The 14,312-nt window shown below is 29.6% G+C and overlaps 1 protein-coding gene across 1 annotated transcript in view; it reads left to right on the top strand.

Annotated features, from left to right (window-relative positions):
- Positions 1–14,312, top strand: part of rsh (radish) — a 285,298-nt gene that overhangs the window by 193,969 nt on the left and 77,017 nt on the right. The window contains 1 exon segment of the mRNA XM_070109883.1: positions 12,972–13,081. Coding sequence (XP_069965984.1) covers positions 12,972–13,081 — 110 coding nt within the window.

Genomic DNA, 14,312 nt, shown 5'->3' with positions numbered 1-14,312 from the left:
AATTCTTTTCCTATACTCCGAAGTTTCTCAAGTGAATAAACTCGAAACTCAAAAATATAAATTCGAAATTCATATACAAAGTATATAAAATATGTTAGTAAACCAATAATTGAAAGTTACAAAATAATATTCGAACTAAAATTAAGCAGCAAGCAGCTATGTGCTAACTTCACAAAAGCAACAAAATTTTCAAGAGAAATCAGTAACTACACATTTTATTTCAAAATTGTTAACCTTTTCCCTCATTCTTTGATTAGTTTTCCAAAAAATCCCACTTAGTGTAAATTAAATTACCAAAAGTTGTGCTCTGAACAGGAAGACGACGAAATTCATTAAATTTCAAGTGCATCCGCTAACCTAGCTACGTCTTCCGGCACACGACAATGTATTTGCGCAACTTTGATTTGACATTCACTGCAATGCAAAATTTCAATATTAATTAGTTGCGTATTTTCGCAATTAATTTCAATTCAACTCAACCACCTTCGTAGAGCAACAAGAGCGTTCTGAGTACGAGTAATTTCATGCTCAATTACCTGCCGGCGGCATTGAGTAATACAGTACGCCACTCTTGCTTATTTGTGTGAATTATTGTACGGTTACTATGGCGCACACACCCGAACATGCAGAAAATACAGATTTTTCTGAACAAGCAGAACACATACAACTTTCACAATGTTTAACTGAACAAGTGGAACACATACTTATATACAGCTGTGGTACAAGTGAACAAGTGAAACACACATATACAATAAGTTCAAGTGAGCAAGTGGAACACATATAAACACACCCAGAGATATTTCGATGTTTTACTGAATAAGCGGAGCATACATACACACACAGCTTGTAATTCACTGCACACAGCCACACAGGCGCTCACCGAATAATAATGACACTGAGGCAATTCGACATGCAGCTGAATATTAACTACGATACCTAATCAGTGTTTGAGTGGATTTGTGTATGTGTGTATTCCAAGTTGATGACTACTTACACTTTGACTACTTACACTGGGAAAGCTGTAGCAACAAAAAGCGCATACCTACATTAACAACTTTGAAAGTTGGTCCTCTCTATTCCCCAGTGGAGCTAAGTAGTTGTCTATTATGGCTGCTGTTGTCACCCGGAGACCTTACCTACTCTATTTGCCCTTTTATATTACTGGCAATAAGTTTTTCCCCATCCAAAGAGTTGCATTGTCAGCTTGCGTGCACTTGACTACGACTGAAAGTACTCAGTCGCCTGTCGCTCTAAGGAATTTTTAAGTTAAATGCGTCTCTCTGCCGCAGCAGCAGCAACAATTGGTGCATGAAAATTGCATTTAATTACTTTACTTGACTTCCCTGTACGCCTTGCCGCATCTAACCGAAGCTTGCCAACTACTGCAAGCACAAATAATACGCTTCTTGCCCTCCCTCTCTATCTCTCTCTGTCTGTCTCTCTCTCCCCTCTGTTTCGTACAAATCATTGCCATTCATTTGCTAGCAGTATTCTACTTGTTCAACAACATTTAACAGCAATTTTATTTCAATGCTCCATCACTCTGCTCATCATGTCCCACCATCACTGTGACAGTCAGGCAGTACCACCCATTCAAGGATTGGCTTGTTGCTCCGTAATGAAGCGGGTCGTAAGTGCAAGTTTTTGTTGCCTGTACCAACTTGTTGTTGTATTAGTGTGTAGCTTTTGTATTTATTGCATATTTCCAGGCGTATAAAAATTAAACCTAATGAGTCGTGAGATTTTAGTGTGTTAATATTTTACTAGTCGCTTCTATTCACAGCTAATTTAATTTAAATAGTTTTGTCGACCAGTAGCTTTTGTGATGTTTTTCTAAGAGCTCAATTGTGAAGAAGAATATGTTTAATATTTATACCGGTTCAAAGATACATGTCATGTTCTAGTAACGAGTTCTCATAACACAACTTAATACTCGGAACCAAGAGTAGCTGAACAATACTTTACCTCTCTTCCTCTACCAAACACTTTTTTAACATGTTTCGCATCACTCTCTCAATCTCTACTAATTTTTCAGCATTGGTATCATGTCAAATTTATTTTTAGTAGGCATATTTCTTCCAATCACTTTCGGTAGCGGTCTCACACTCTCTCTCAACATCTGCGGTTTTAAAGAATTTCCGTTGACCTCTTTGGAACTGATACTTTACAGTTATCGGTATTATAACATGTACTCAAGGCCCTTGGATACCGCTCTTTAGAAAACTGAAATCCTGACACTTTTTCCGCATGCATTTCGCTGATTTCCCATCATATTTATCTTGAGTAGGCATCTCTCTTCATCTTCCAATCACTTTCACTAGCTGTCTCACACTCTCTCAACATCTACGGCTTCGGTGAGTTTCCGACGGTCTTTTTGAGCTGATACTTTACATTTATACGGAGTTTATTATGCATTCAAGGCGTTTGGATACCGTTCCTTTAAAAAACTCAAACCTTACACCTTTTCCGCATTCATTTCGCTGATATCCTGTCATATTTATTTAAAAAGTCTTCCTTTAAGACCCATAGATTTCATTCCAACATTTATGGTATAGTCATTCGTCACACGCTCGACTTTAGCTCCGCTTTTGTTCATTATGTCGTTCTGGGTTATTTCAGATGGCAAGATCGTTGTTTTTGAGTTCACCTTAAGCAGAGAGTAGAACTTACGGCTTCACCGATAAATGAAGTTTTAATCAGAGCTTTCAATTCTCCATTTGGCTCATCTCTGTTTCGATCGAACTTTTGTAAAGCTCCTCGCATGTGAAGTAGTAGTTACAATATATTCATTATGAAGTAAATAAGGCTCATTAACATATGTCCCTCATTATGGTCTACTGCTCAAACACTTTTGGAATTTTGCTGCTTATTTTATTAGTTTCGAAGCAAATGGCTTTTATACTGAAGTCTAAGTTAATACTTATGGTACTTACAAAACTAGACAATACATTTAGAGCTTCCCCCAGCAAGCTCGCAGTTTAACGCAGAATTTGAACGATCTTATATATTTATTCTTTCCTTTTCATACAAGTCTTTTTCCCAGGTTCTAACCTCAAACTGCCATCTACAGACTTTTATTTGTCTATAAAACTTATGTTAAGTGCTTTTTACTACGCCAAATATTTTATTAGCACCTTTAGTCGCCCATTTATAGCGTTAAAAGACAAAATTAGGAACATTTTATATACACCTACCCAAGTCTATAAGACTTTATAAAACCAAAAATACATATAAATATTGTATATACAGCTACGATTTCTCCATACAGGCACATACAAAGAAAGCAATCGTCTATGAAAGAACCACAATACGCCTTGATGTCCTCATTTAAAACCACATAAATTTTACGTCTCTTTATTTTTTCCACGCACTGTGGTATAGGATAAACGCACATTACTCGCAGCAAAGCCGAACATTTTACGCATTTTTTAAAGCGAATAAAAACCTGACATTTTTCATTTCAAACGCCCTCTCTATCCCCTCTCTATCTGCTCTCTTTCTCGTTTCTCAAAATATAATGTAGACTACAATAAACGCTTGTGAATTTATTACCCAAAAATTCATTGACTGTCTGCACGCGTCTGTCCGTCAAACCTCAAGTTTAGCTGCTACCTGCCTACGAAAGCAGCGAGGACTAAGGAAAGAGCATAATGAATGAGCATGCAAAAAGCTGGTAATAAAATTGCTGAAATAGTCTTTTGTAAGGCGCCAGAGCTGACATGAAGAACGCTTGTTTTTGCTATTGTTGTTATGTGAATATACTATAAAAGAGCATAACGGTAATAATAAGTGTCATTTCAGTCAAAATTTATATACACATATATATAAAAAAAAATACAAATATTCATTGAAAGTAGTGTAGAGTGAGAAGTTGGACTTAGGTACATTAGGTATTAATTTTATATTCTTTTAATTAAAATGGTTGATGATTGACAAGCAATGCGTTTAAGCAAGGCAATGAAAAATATTAAAAAGGAACAAAACTACAGTGCACTGCTGAGCGATTGTACTTTTAATTATAAAATTTGTAAGTCACGGTACGCTAGGAGCTTGTTAATCTCTTAACGAGGTAAAAGTTGGCGTACCAAAGAAATTTATTGCATGGCTAAGGGACTACATTTAGTTCAAAAGCTATGTCGAGCTCCTTCAGATGAAAAACTGTGAACCGAACTATATTGAAGTAATGAAATCAGGTCCTCAGGCATTACATAAAGGTATGTGCGCCATGTAGAGAGTCATATACGCTTTTACAAAGTGGTCTCTTTAAGAAACGAGGAGTACTTCGAAGCATCAGCTTTTACAGATTTTTTCACTTAAACCATTAAACTAATCCAAATAAAGTGATATATGTGCTTAATGTGAGCCAAAGCGGTGTGGTAAAACATTTTCAGTGGTATCCAGCCAAAATGAGGCCGACGTCGGAACTTATAACAATTATTTCGAAGAAAAAGCTCATATAAAGTAACCGATAGGTGGCGCTGTTCAAATTGTATTTAAAATTTGTAAAAATAAAAAAAAGTGCAAGTAATTGTTTTAGGATAAATAGTAACTGTTCCGTTTAGAAATTTTACCACTTTAAAAAACTAAATTTGGGGATATGGCTAGTTTCTGATATAGACAAGTGTATAAAGAAGAATCTCTAAAAATTTCAGATAAATGGGTTCAATAGAATCTGAGATATCATAATAATCGTTTGGAAAAAGTCAGTTTCGAGAAAAACACATTTAAAGTTTCAGTTTCGACCAAACAAGTTTGGATGGCGTGTCAGTAAAATAGCTGTATATTCGAAAATTACTTAAATTTTAAAAAGGTCACTATTATTGGATAGCTAAACTCTGGAAATATAATAAACAACAAAAATCAATTTTTTGTATTTTTAGAGTAGTATGCCCCCTTAAAATTTTGAGAACCGATGTCACTAATTTTAAGAAGTTTACACGCTTATATATCCGCAACTTTTGGCCAGAAAACGTCTAATTTTCGTAGAAATTTACAAACATTTCTACGATCGATATACATATATGCAAAACCAAAAAATCGATATTTTGAAATTCATAAATGTAAAAAACCGCTTAAATTAGTGATATTGAACTAATTATTTTAGAATAGCACTATTCGCTAGGTGACGCTGTGTTTCAAGTATTTGAAAATAGTTTCTGCATAACCAATATTTTAAAGTAATATTAACCGCCAGGTGGCGCTCAAATAAAATATTTGAAAATGCTATACTTTGTGTGGATTGGCTCTAATTTGTTATACATACTAACAATATAAAAAAAATAGTTCTTGCCAAAAATTCAGTCGCTAGATGGCGCTATAACATTTTTCGGTGGAGGCAAAGTAATACGGATCTCTCTAGGCCTCTTAACTCAGACTCTACACCTTCAAAAAAAACAAATAAATTAATGGATTTTTTACCTATACAAACACGAGTAGAAGTAAAAGCGGGCTTATGCCAACAGTAGCTGTTTTTCCATTTCCCGAGCACTTGCCGGTTTATTGGAAAACCATCAATTTGCATACCTTGCAGTTTGACACCGAAAAGTAGAAAAATGGCCTTAGGGCATCAACGAATTGAACTCTGTCAGCTGAAAACTGCAAACTCGGCAGACGTTAACCACAAACGAAGTAAATAAAAGTGAAAGGGAAACACAAGAATGATAGCACAGGCATATACAAAATGCAAATAAAATATCTGAGAATGCCGAAATGGGCGCATTTGCTTATTTATGCATATATGTATGTATAAGTGTATGGGGTGTGTGTATTCGTTTCAACTGAAAGCAAATATTTGTGCGCCACAAGCGAAATTTCAACTCTGCTACTAGCGGAGTAGCAGAAAGGACAGACAGGAGATTTTGATGTGCTTATTTGCTAGCGCTAGCTGGTTGCTTAGACCGCGCGCTCGCTCTCACTCACTCGCTCTCATACTCACTCGCTCTTTTTCATTTGCTTTACGCCAGCGGCTAACTGCTGTCAAAGTTGAGAGTATTTGGTTTTTTAGGCAAGTTGCCAATAAGTTTTGGATTTTTCACAAACTTTGTTTTTGCAGCAATCGGTCGCTGCTGCGGCACCTTAACGAGCTTCTTACGAAAAGTCTTGCGCTACCACAAATTTTTTTTTTTCTATTTTTGTTTTTGTTATTTTTTTTTTTTTTTTGCTTTACCCTATCGCTCTTGCTGTCTGCCTTTTAACACTTTTCCAATTTTCGGCAACTTTTCTGTGCTGCTGGTTTTCTTAGCACTTTACCGAAGTCCGTCTTTCATAGCAAACTCCATTAGTATGTGTGATTGTGTGTGTGATTTGTTAGCGTAAAAAAAAGTTGAAGTGAAGCAACTTAATTTTCCTTATGCGCACTTTTTGTGCCACTCATCGCGTACATTGTCGCTTGCTACGCTTCAACCAAACTGAATTGTTATTGCAGCTAACTTTAAACGAGCGACACATACACACATTTATTTCTAAATATGTGCGTGTGCATATGTGTGTATTCGAAACTCTCAACAGCTGCATTCGATATATATAATTTTCGGTTGAATTTTATATTGTGAACTTTTAACAACGCACGCACCTGACATCACATTTTTAAAATACGCTTTGGTATACTTTCAGGCGCTAGCGCTCTATTGTAATGCAATACAGCGTTCTACGGCTTACAACAAAGTAGCGTGTGTGTTTAAATATGCGAAATAAAGTCGATACTTTTGAATGTTTGTTAAATTATATATTTGTGACATACCTACCGGCGCTTTGACTGCTTTCAGCGGCGCACAAGCGTATCAGATTTTCACATATCACCAAATATAAAACAAAATATCACGCACAACAAAACCATTTTAGCAACACTAACACTTTGCTGTCACGCGTAACGCTAACCGTTTTTTTGCGCTGAAAATAAAAGTAAAACTTTTTAGCGGATTTTAAAAAAAGTATTAAAGGTTAAATTTGGTTTCGAAAGGTGTTCTATATATAAAATATATGTATAAAATAAGTAAATGGTATAGAGTTATACTTAAATAATATTCATGCATTTAAAAAAAATAGTTATTTTAGATTTTATTATATTTTAATTTGAAATCTTTTTTGCGATTTTTATTCGTTGTTGATTAAAAATTTATTACAAATGCGTATAAATAAATAGATATAAAAAAATCATATTAAAAATAAAATGATAACAAATTAAAAATTTAAAAATTAAAAAAATTATATTGAGAAAATGGTTTTAACGACTAAATCTTTAAATTTCCAAAGCTTCAAACTACAAAAGAAACACTAATTGTAGTACTTCTTTAAAAAAATTTTTTTGAAAATTAAAATTTAAAAATTTTTTTTATTTCGAAATTTTTGATAATGTCAATTTTTAATTTTCATTTATCAAATTTCATTTTTATTTAAAACATTGACAAACAAATTTAGAATGGTAAAGAAGTTTTTAATATTTAAATTATAGAATGTAAAATTTTAAAGTAATTGTAAAAGTACAATGAACATCGATTTTTAAATTTCAAAAGTTTAAAAAAAAAAATTTCAATTTCAATGTTTTACTTTCCGAAATTTGGAAATGTTAATTTTTAATTTTTATAAATATAATTTACTTTCTATTTAAAACATTGGCAAAGAAACTTAAAATGGTACATAATTAGATTTAAAAGTTTTTTAAATTTCAAATTACAGAATGTTGAAGAAAATTTTTAAAAATTTCGATTTTCAAATTATATATTTAAAAAAATTAATTAAATATAATTAGCCACAAATTTGAATTAGAAGAACAAAGTCATACAAATTTTTTTAAATTTCAATTTTAAATTTTCATTTACAAAATTTGATTTCTATTTAAAACATTTGCAAAGAAATTTAAAATGGTCAATAATTAAATATTTAAATTTTTAAAATTTCAATTTATAGAATTTCAAATGTTTGAAAATTTTAAAAAGTATGTGTGGACTAATGAGTCTATGGCTAACCTTTTACCGTAAATAACGGTCAATATGTGAGATATATAATTGAAATTAGGAGACAATCTTTTTCTGATAACGGTATGTCTATATGTTGAAAATGGGTTGAAACGGACGAAGGTTTCTCAACGCCATATACCAAATATAAAGATTTTGGAACTTCTGGTTTACTTTATACCGCATATATCGGCTAATATATTATATAATTAAATATTTCGGCTTGGTTGAAAAATTACAAATGCTTTTTATTACAAAAAGTTAAAATATATGTTAAAAGTACAGTAAAATAAAAAAATTTGAAAAGAATTAAAAAGAAAATTTGAAAAAAATATATTTAAAAATTTTTAAAACCTTTTTTTTATTACTTTTATTATTAAAAAAAATGACATAATGTTTTTTTATGTTAAAAAAATTAAAAAATTATTTTGTAGAAATTAAAAATAGATTAAGCTAAAATTTATTTAAAACAAATTTTTTTAAATTTATTAATTGCGATGTTCAAATACAGAAGTTATTTTTTTGCAAATTTTTTAATTTCGAATACTAAATTAATCCCTAAAGTTTCTGCTAGGCTTCAGGCAACTAAACCTGATAGTAATTGAGCGACTAATTAAAATAATAATTTCTTTTACTCAAATAAGCATTGCACCTCAACGACTTCAGAAACCTTTTAACTCATGAATTTTTCCTTGCTTTCCTAAACTCAAACAATGATTACTAATACTTCTTTAAAATTTATTTACATAAATATTCCCGAGGCCTTTCGTACTTTGTACTTCTATCATTTGCGCAGTTTATCTAGCCATAACTCATATTTGTTTCTTTCTTTTGCTTCTATTTTTAATTCATTTAAATAATTTATTTGAGTTTTTTGCTTGTTGCCAGCTCCTTTTACTTTCTTCTGCCGCTAACTAAGTAATTGATTAATTAAGGTCGAAGTAGCTGTAAGTGTATTAACGCTTGGTTGTGCGGAGCGTCGCGCAACTACAGCTACAACAGGAATTTTGAATTATTAATGCTGCGTAAAACAGTTAGTTAGAAAGGCAGACCGGATTTTCTTCCCTGAACTGAAGCAAAAGCGCAAGAAAAAAAAAGTCGCATAGGCGTTAGAATAGAATTTGAAAAAGGAATAAAATGAATTTGAAAACTTAGTTAAAACTGCAAATTTTCGGCGCCAAAAGGTATGCTATGATAAGTTGATTAATTTTGACTAACTTCGGTTAATTTAAGATAATTTATGTTAATAACGAGGTGGGATTGCTTATATACTACTCTGAACCGTTTCGGCTTAAAACGAAAGTAATATTTAACAATTATGTCTTAAAAAAAACATATTTAAAATGTCAAAATGTATCTTCTTACCAAGTCGTACTTTCTTTTCACCTAATATTTGTCTCCAAATCAATTATGCTTAATTAATATTTTTACAACATGCTTTCCCAAACTTCCCACAAAGAATCGGCAACAACTTTTCGCAAAGTTTGTTTTTGTTATTGTAAAAGTTCTATTATGATTTTCCACTCGAATCAAATGATACAACAAAAGTTGCTCATACGCACTGTAGCACATGATAATATACGCCTTGTATACAAAAGTTGAACATTTGTGCTTCAATTATTGCTCCTTGCTATTATTTTGCTATATTTTTGTATCTTTTCTCTTGAGTTTCCGAAGCAAAAACAACAAAAAAGTTAATACAAGAAATTTGAAATATAAAAGAAAAACAACTTCCTAGCATTGTGTAATGGCACCAAGCACAAAAACTGTTTATAAATTCATGTTAGTTCAATATTTTCTTCAGCAAAATACAGACTAAAAAGCCTAGATACCAAATTAGGCGCTGTTTTATACATATAAAATTGTTTCTGTATTACATTTTTTTATTTGGTTTGTAATTATACATGTTTCAAACTAAAAATATTTAAACTTTGCATGCAAATTATATATTATATATAAAATATATGCAAAATATAAGTTTCATAACAGAATCCGTGCTTTAAATATAAGAACAAATATATTTTTTTATTTTCATTAATTTTTACTATTTTCTACTACTTTTTTTCAAGATTTTATAACGTTTTGAAATTTTTTTTATTATGTATACCCCGAAATTGTAATTTTAAAAATTTCTAAAGCTTTTGTAAAAAAAATGTATTTATTTATTTTAATTTAATTTTATATAATATAAAAACAAAAAAATTTTTAATGAAAAATAGTTGTAGCCTTTTAAATAATTAATTTTACGCTAGAAAATATATACTATGAAAAAAAAGTAGTGTTCTCAGAAGTTGTGTACATTTCAGAAAATTTTTAAAAATTTTAACGTTGCAAAATAAATTTAACTTTTGAAAACAAAGTCTCGAAATTAAAAAAAAATGTTTCGTACAATTTAGGACCTATTTTATATAAGCATTTTGAAAAAATGTAAAACTTAACATCGCGTCAGCTGTACAGATATGAAAACAAAACCATTTAAAATTGACTACCATATTAAATATTTTTTTTTTTAAATTTGTTTTGCACTTTTTTAGTAATATTTAATTACTCCGGAATATAAATAATTTTGAACTTGAAATATTATAAGAAAAATATTTAATAATTACTACCATTTTAAAAAAAAAATTGTTAGTATTTTGAAATTTTTTCTTTAGTATTTTACTATTTCTAAAACTAAAAGTTATATTTTATTTAAAAAAAAATTGGATTTCAATAATGGTACACAATCAAAAATTAAAAAAACTTCAAAAATTTCAATTTTGAAAATTAAATTTCGAAACTAGAAAAATAGATCATTTAATTAAATAATTACGATAATATATAAAAAATAAAAATATTTTTAATTAACCGCAAAAATATATAAAAAAATTGTTGTATATACATATTTCAAAAATTTTTTAAAAATTTCAATTTATAAAAACTAAATTTCAAATTTATTTAAGTAAATTATTGCGATATTTTAATCAAACATTATTTTTATTTATTTCAAAAAAAATTGAAAAATTTGAGTTACAAAAATATTTTTTATCATAATGTATTTAAAAAAATTGTGCTAATAAAAATTATAAATACTATTTATCATTTAATTTTTATTTTGCATTTTTTTTTTTTATTAACATTTAATTATTTCTGAATACAATTAATTCTGAATTTTTTAATTAATTTAATTTGCAAAGCTCTCATGAGGAAAAAAATAATTGCTTAATGCAATTTTCAATTTTAATTTAATTTTCGCAAAATAAATATTTATTTCAACATGCCGTTATTATTGTACTAGTAAAAAAAATTAATATATTTTATCAGTTTTCAGTTCTAATTGAGGTGAATTTAAATTTTTTAATTAATTTGAGAAAAAAAATAAATATTTGTTTCAATATACCGTTAATAATGTGCTATTGTAGGAAACAAAATTTAATATTCATTAATTTTCAGTTTCATTTGAGAAAAAAATTTAAATAATTTGTATATAAAATTAATTATTAAACAAATGTCATTAAATAAAAAACATTAAAATATAACTAAATTCTGTTAATTTTTTTAATAGAAACTTAATACAAAAAAAAAATATTTAAAAATTAGAGTAATATTATCATTATTATTATTTTCATTATTTATTTAATTTGTAGTATTTTTACATTTTTATACTTTTTGTTATTAATTTATTTAATTTTTTTGCTTTCTTTTAATTTTTAAATTTTTTATATCCCACAAACAACTTGTTGGCGACTACAAAATCTTGAATTATTAAAAAAAATCTTAAAAACAAAAAAAAACACTTTAATTGCATTAAAACTGCAAATTCAAAAATTTTCCAACATTTACCAACGATTGAGATGCTGCACTGTAAGAAAGATGAGATTAAAAATTTCGCATTTTATATTTGTACTTTCACAAGTTATTTGCGCGAGCAATTTACTGAAAATCACGTACGCAGCCATGTAGTGCGCCTTAGCGAGCAACGCCACACGAAAATATCATTGAAAAACAAATAAAAGCAGGGAAGCATGTAATTTCTACACGTGTGAGTGTGTGTACAAGTAAGACATATACACTTAAGTTTGCGCCATTTGAGCTCAAACTGATTAAGTAATTGTTTATGGGAGCCCAAAGCAAGCACGAAAAACAAACTAAAAAACATTAGCAAAATAAACTTTCGAAAAAAACGCCCACTGCGTATAAGTAATCTGAAAAAGATGTACCGTTATTGTATACGCACATGCATACTTATTGGTATTATTATGTTTATGATTACCCTTAGAGATTATTTATATTATCTTATGAGCTTTATATGAACTTTGAAATTGCTTTTGTGCCGGCGTACGCGCAAGAAACTAAAATTCAGAGAGAGTGCAGAAATAAAGTCGGGAAAATAATATGAAATTCCTTTTCGTGTATTTCACAAATACATATTAATTTTATTTACTGCTGTAAATATATATGTGTTGGCTCCTAGCTGGCCACTACACATTTCCTGCTGCCTCACCATTCTCTCTTGCCACCCTTACTCTTTTCACTCAAACAACGTCTCTCTACTCATTTTAAGCGGTTTATTATTGTTGTTTGATTTGTTGTTGCCTTTGTAGATTTATGCTTTATTGATATATTATTAAATGTGCAAAGATGCGAGTGTGTTTGCGTGTGTATATGTGGCATTTGGCTAACACTGTTTGGCATTACAGTTATTTCGCCTTTGTGCACACTACACAAATACTCGCATATATTCCACAGAGTTGAGCTGACAAAGGAAATGTGTCAAGGAGATGGCAAAATAATTACATAGAGCATTCGTAGTATCCTTCATGCGCTTATATGCATACCTACGGCAACATATATATGTATAAGTACATGTGTCCGTATAGAGACGGACTTCAGTAAAGGACCTCAGTAGTTGTGGGTATGAGTGAAGTTAAAAATGTATGAGTAAATATGCTTAATAAACATAAACCCACTTAGTGTGCGTAGAGGTTTAAAAAAATTTAAAAAAAGGTATTCAAAAATATTTTTCCTTTTGCCTTTCAGAACCTTCGCCATTGTACGACAACAACCACTATCACGAGGAATGCCTGCGCTGCAATTCGTGCGGTCTAAATTTGACAGGACCAAATCAGAAGCGCGCCAGAAGGTTCAAGGCAAGTGCGCAAAAGTGACCAATACGATTATAATACAAATTTTACACACACGTACACGTATTAAAGCAACGAAAAAAAAAAACAATTTAGTACTAAAAATTCAGTACTAAAAAATGTATAACGAAGAATAAGATAAAATAGAGATACAATTATTTTTCAAATTTAGTACCAGATTACACTTTCTATAGCTTAGCTGAGTGCCCAATTGTCAGCTAAAAATTTAGTACAAAATTTTGTGCTAAACATTAGTACTCCAATATAATGTAGCAAAAGTTTAGTTTCAGAAATTAAAACATTTATCAACAAATGAAAAAAAAACTGCAAAGTTTTTAGTACTTAGTGTAAGATATTTTTAGTACTAAAAAAATTGGTACTCATTAATTTTAGATAAGAGCGTGTTTTAAAAAATAAAGCCAGCTTTTAGTTCACTAATTAATTTAACACTATTTTAATTTAACACTAAAAATCTGTTCCTCTAAACTTAGTGATATTGAAATATGACATAACATATACACAAAATAAAAATTTGGCACGGTTTTAGCAATAAAAATTTTAAACAAAATGCAAAACATTCTCGAATTAGTTACAATGCTTTTTGTTTAAAATTATGTATAAAACTGTAATACTAAATATGTACACATGTATTTCGATTTTAAGACTAAATTTTCTACTCAAAAATTTTAGTACTAAAACTCATATCAAAATTGTATTATTTTCAATTAAAATTATGTAAAAGTTTTAGTTCTAAAATTTTTATATAATATATATACATATATATATATATACAAGTACGTATATATTTTGTTAAAAAATACAAAGTGTTAAATTGAATAAATATTCGTGTAATTTTTAATTGTAATGTTATCTTTACTTAGAAGTTGTCTACTAAAAATTTTAGTACAAAAAATTTTGTACTAAATTTTTATAAAACTTCTAATATCCATTAGTTTTGGGACTTACAACTAAAAAAATATTCTGAAAATCTTCTTCAGTCTAGTACTGAAAGCTTTAGGCCAAAAAATGTTGCACCGAAAAGTTTAGTACAGCATTTTGGTAGAAATATTTAGTGCTTAACTAAATTAATATATTTTTGTTTGTGATCGTATACCAAAAATGTTGGTACTATATATTTATTTCATTATTTAACTTTTCGTGCGCAATAGTTTTAGAACTTAAAACTCATTCTAACTTAGAACCAGAAAGATTAGAGTATGCACACGTACATTCATAC

This window comes from Bactrocera oleae, chromosome 5, assembly GCF_042242935.1.
Source record: "Bactrocera oleae isolate idBacOlea1 chromosome 5, idBacOlea1, whole genome shotgun sequence".
Taxonomy (NCBI): Eukaryota; Metazoa; Arthropoda; class Insecta; order Diptera; family Tephritidae; genus Bactrocera; species Bactrocera oleae.
This window is presented reverse-complemented; position numbering and strand designations above follow the sequence as displayed.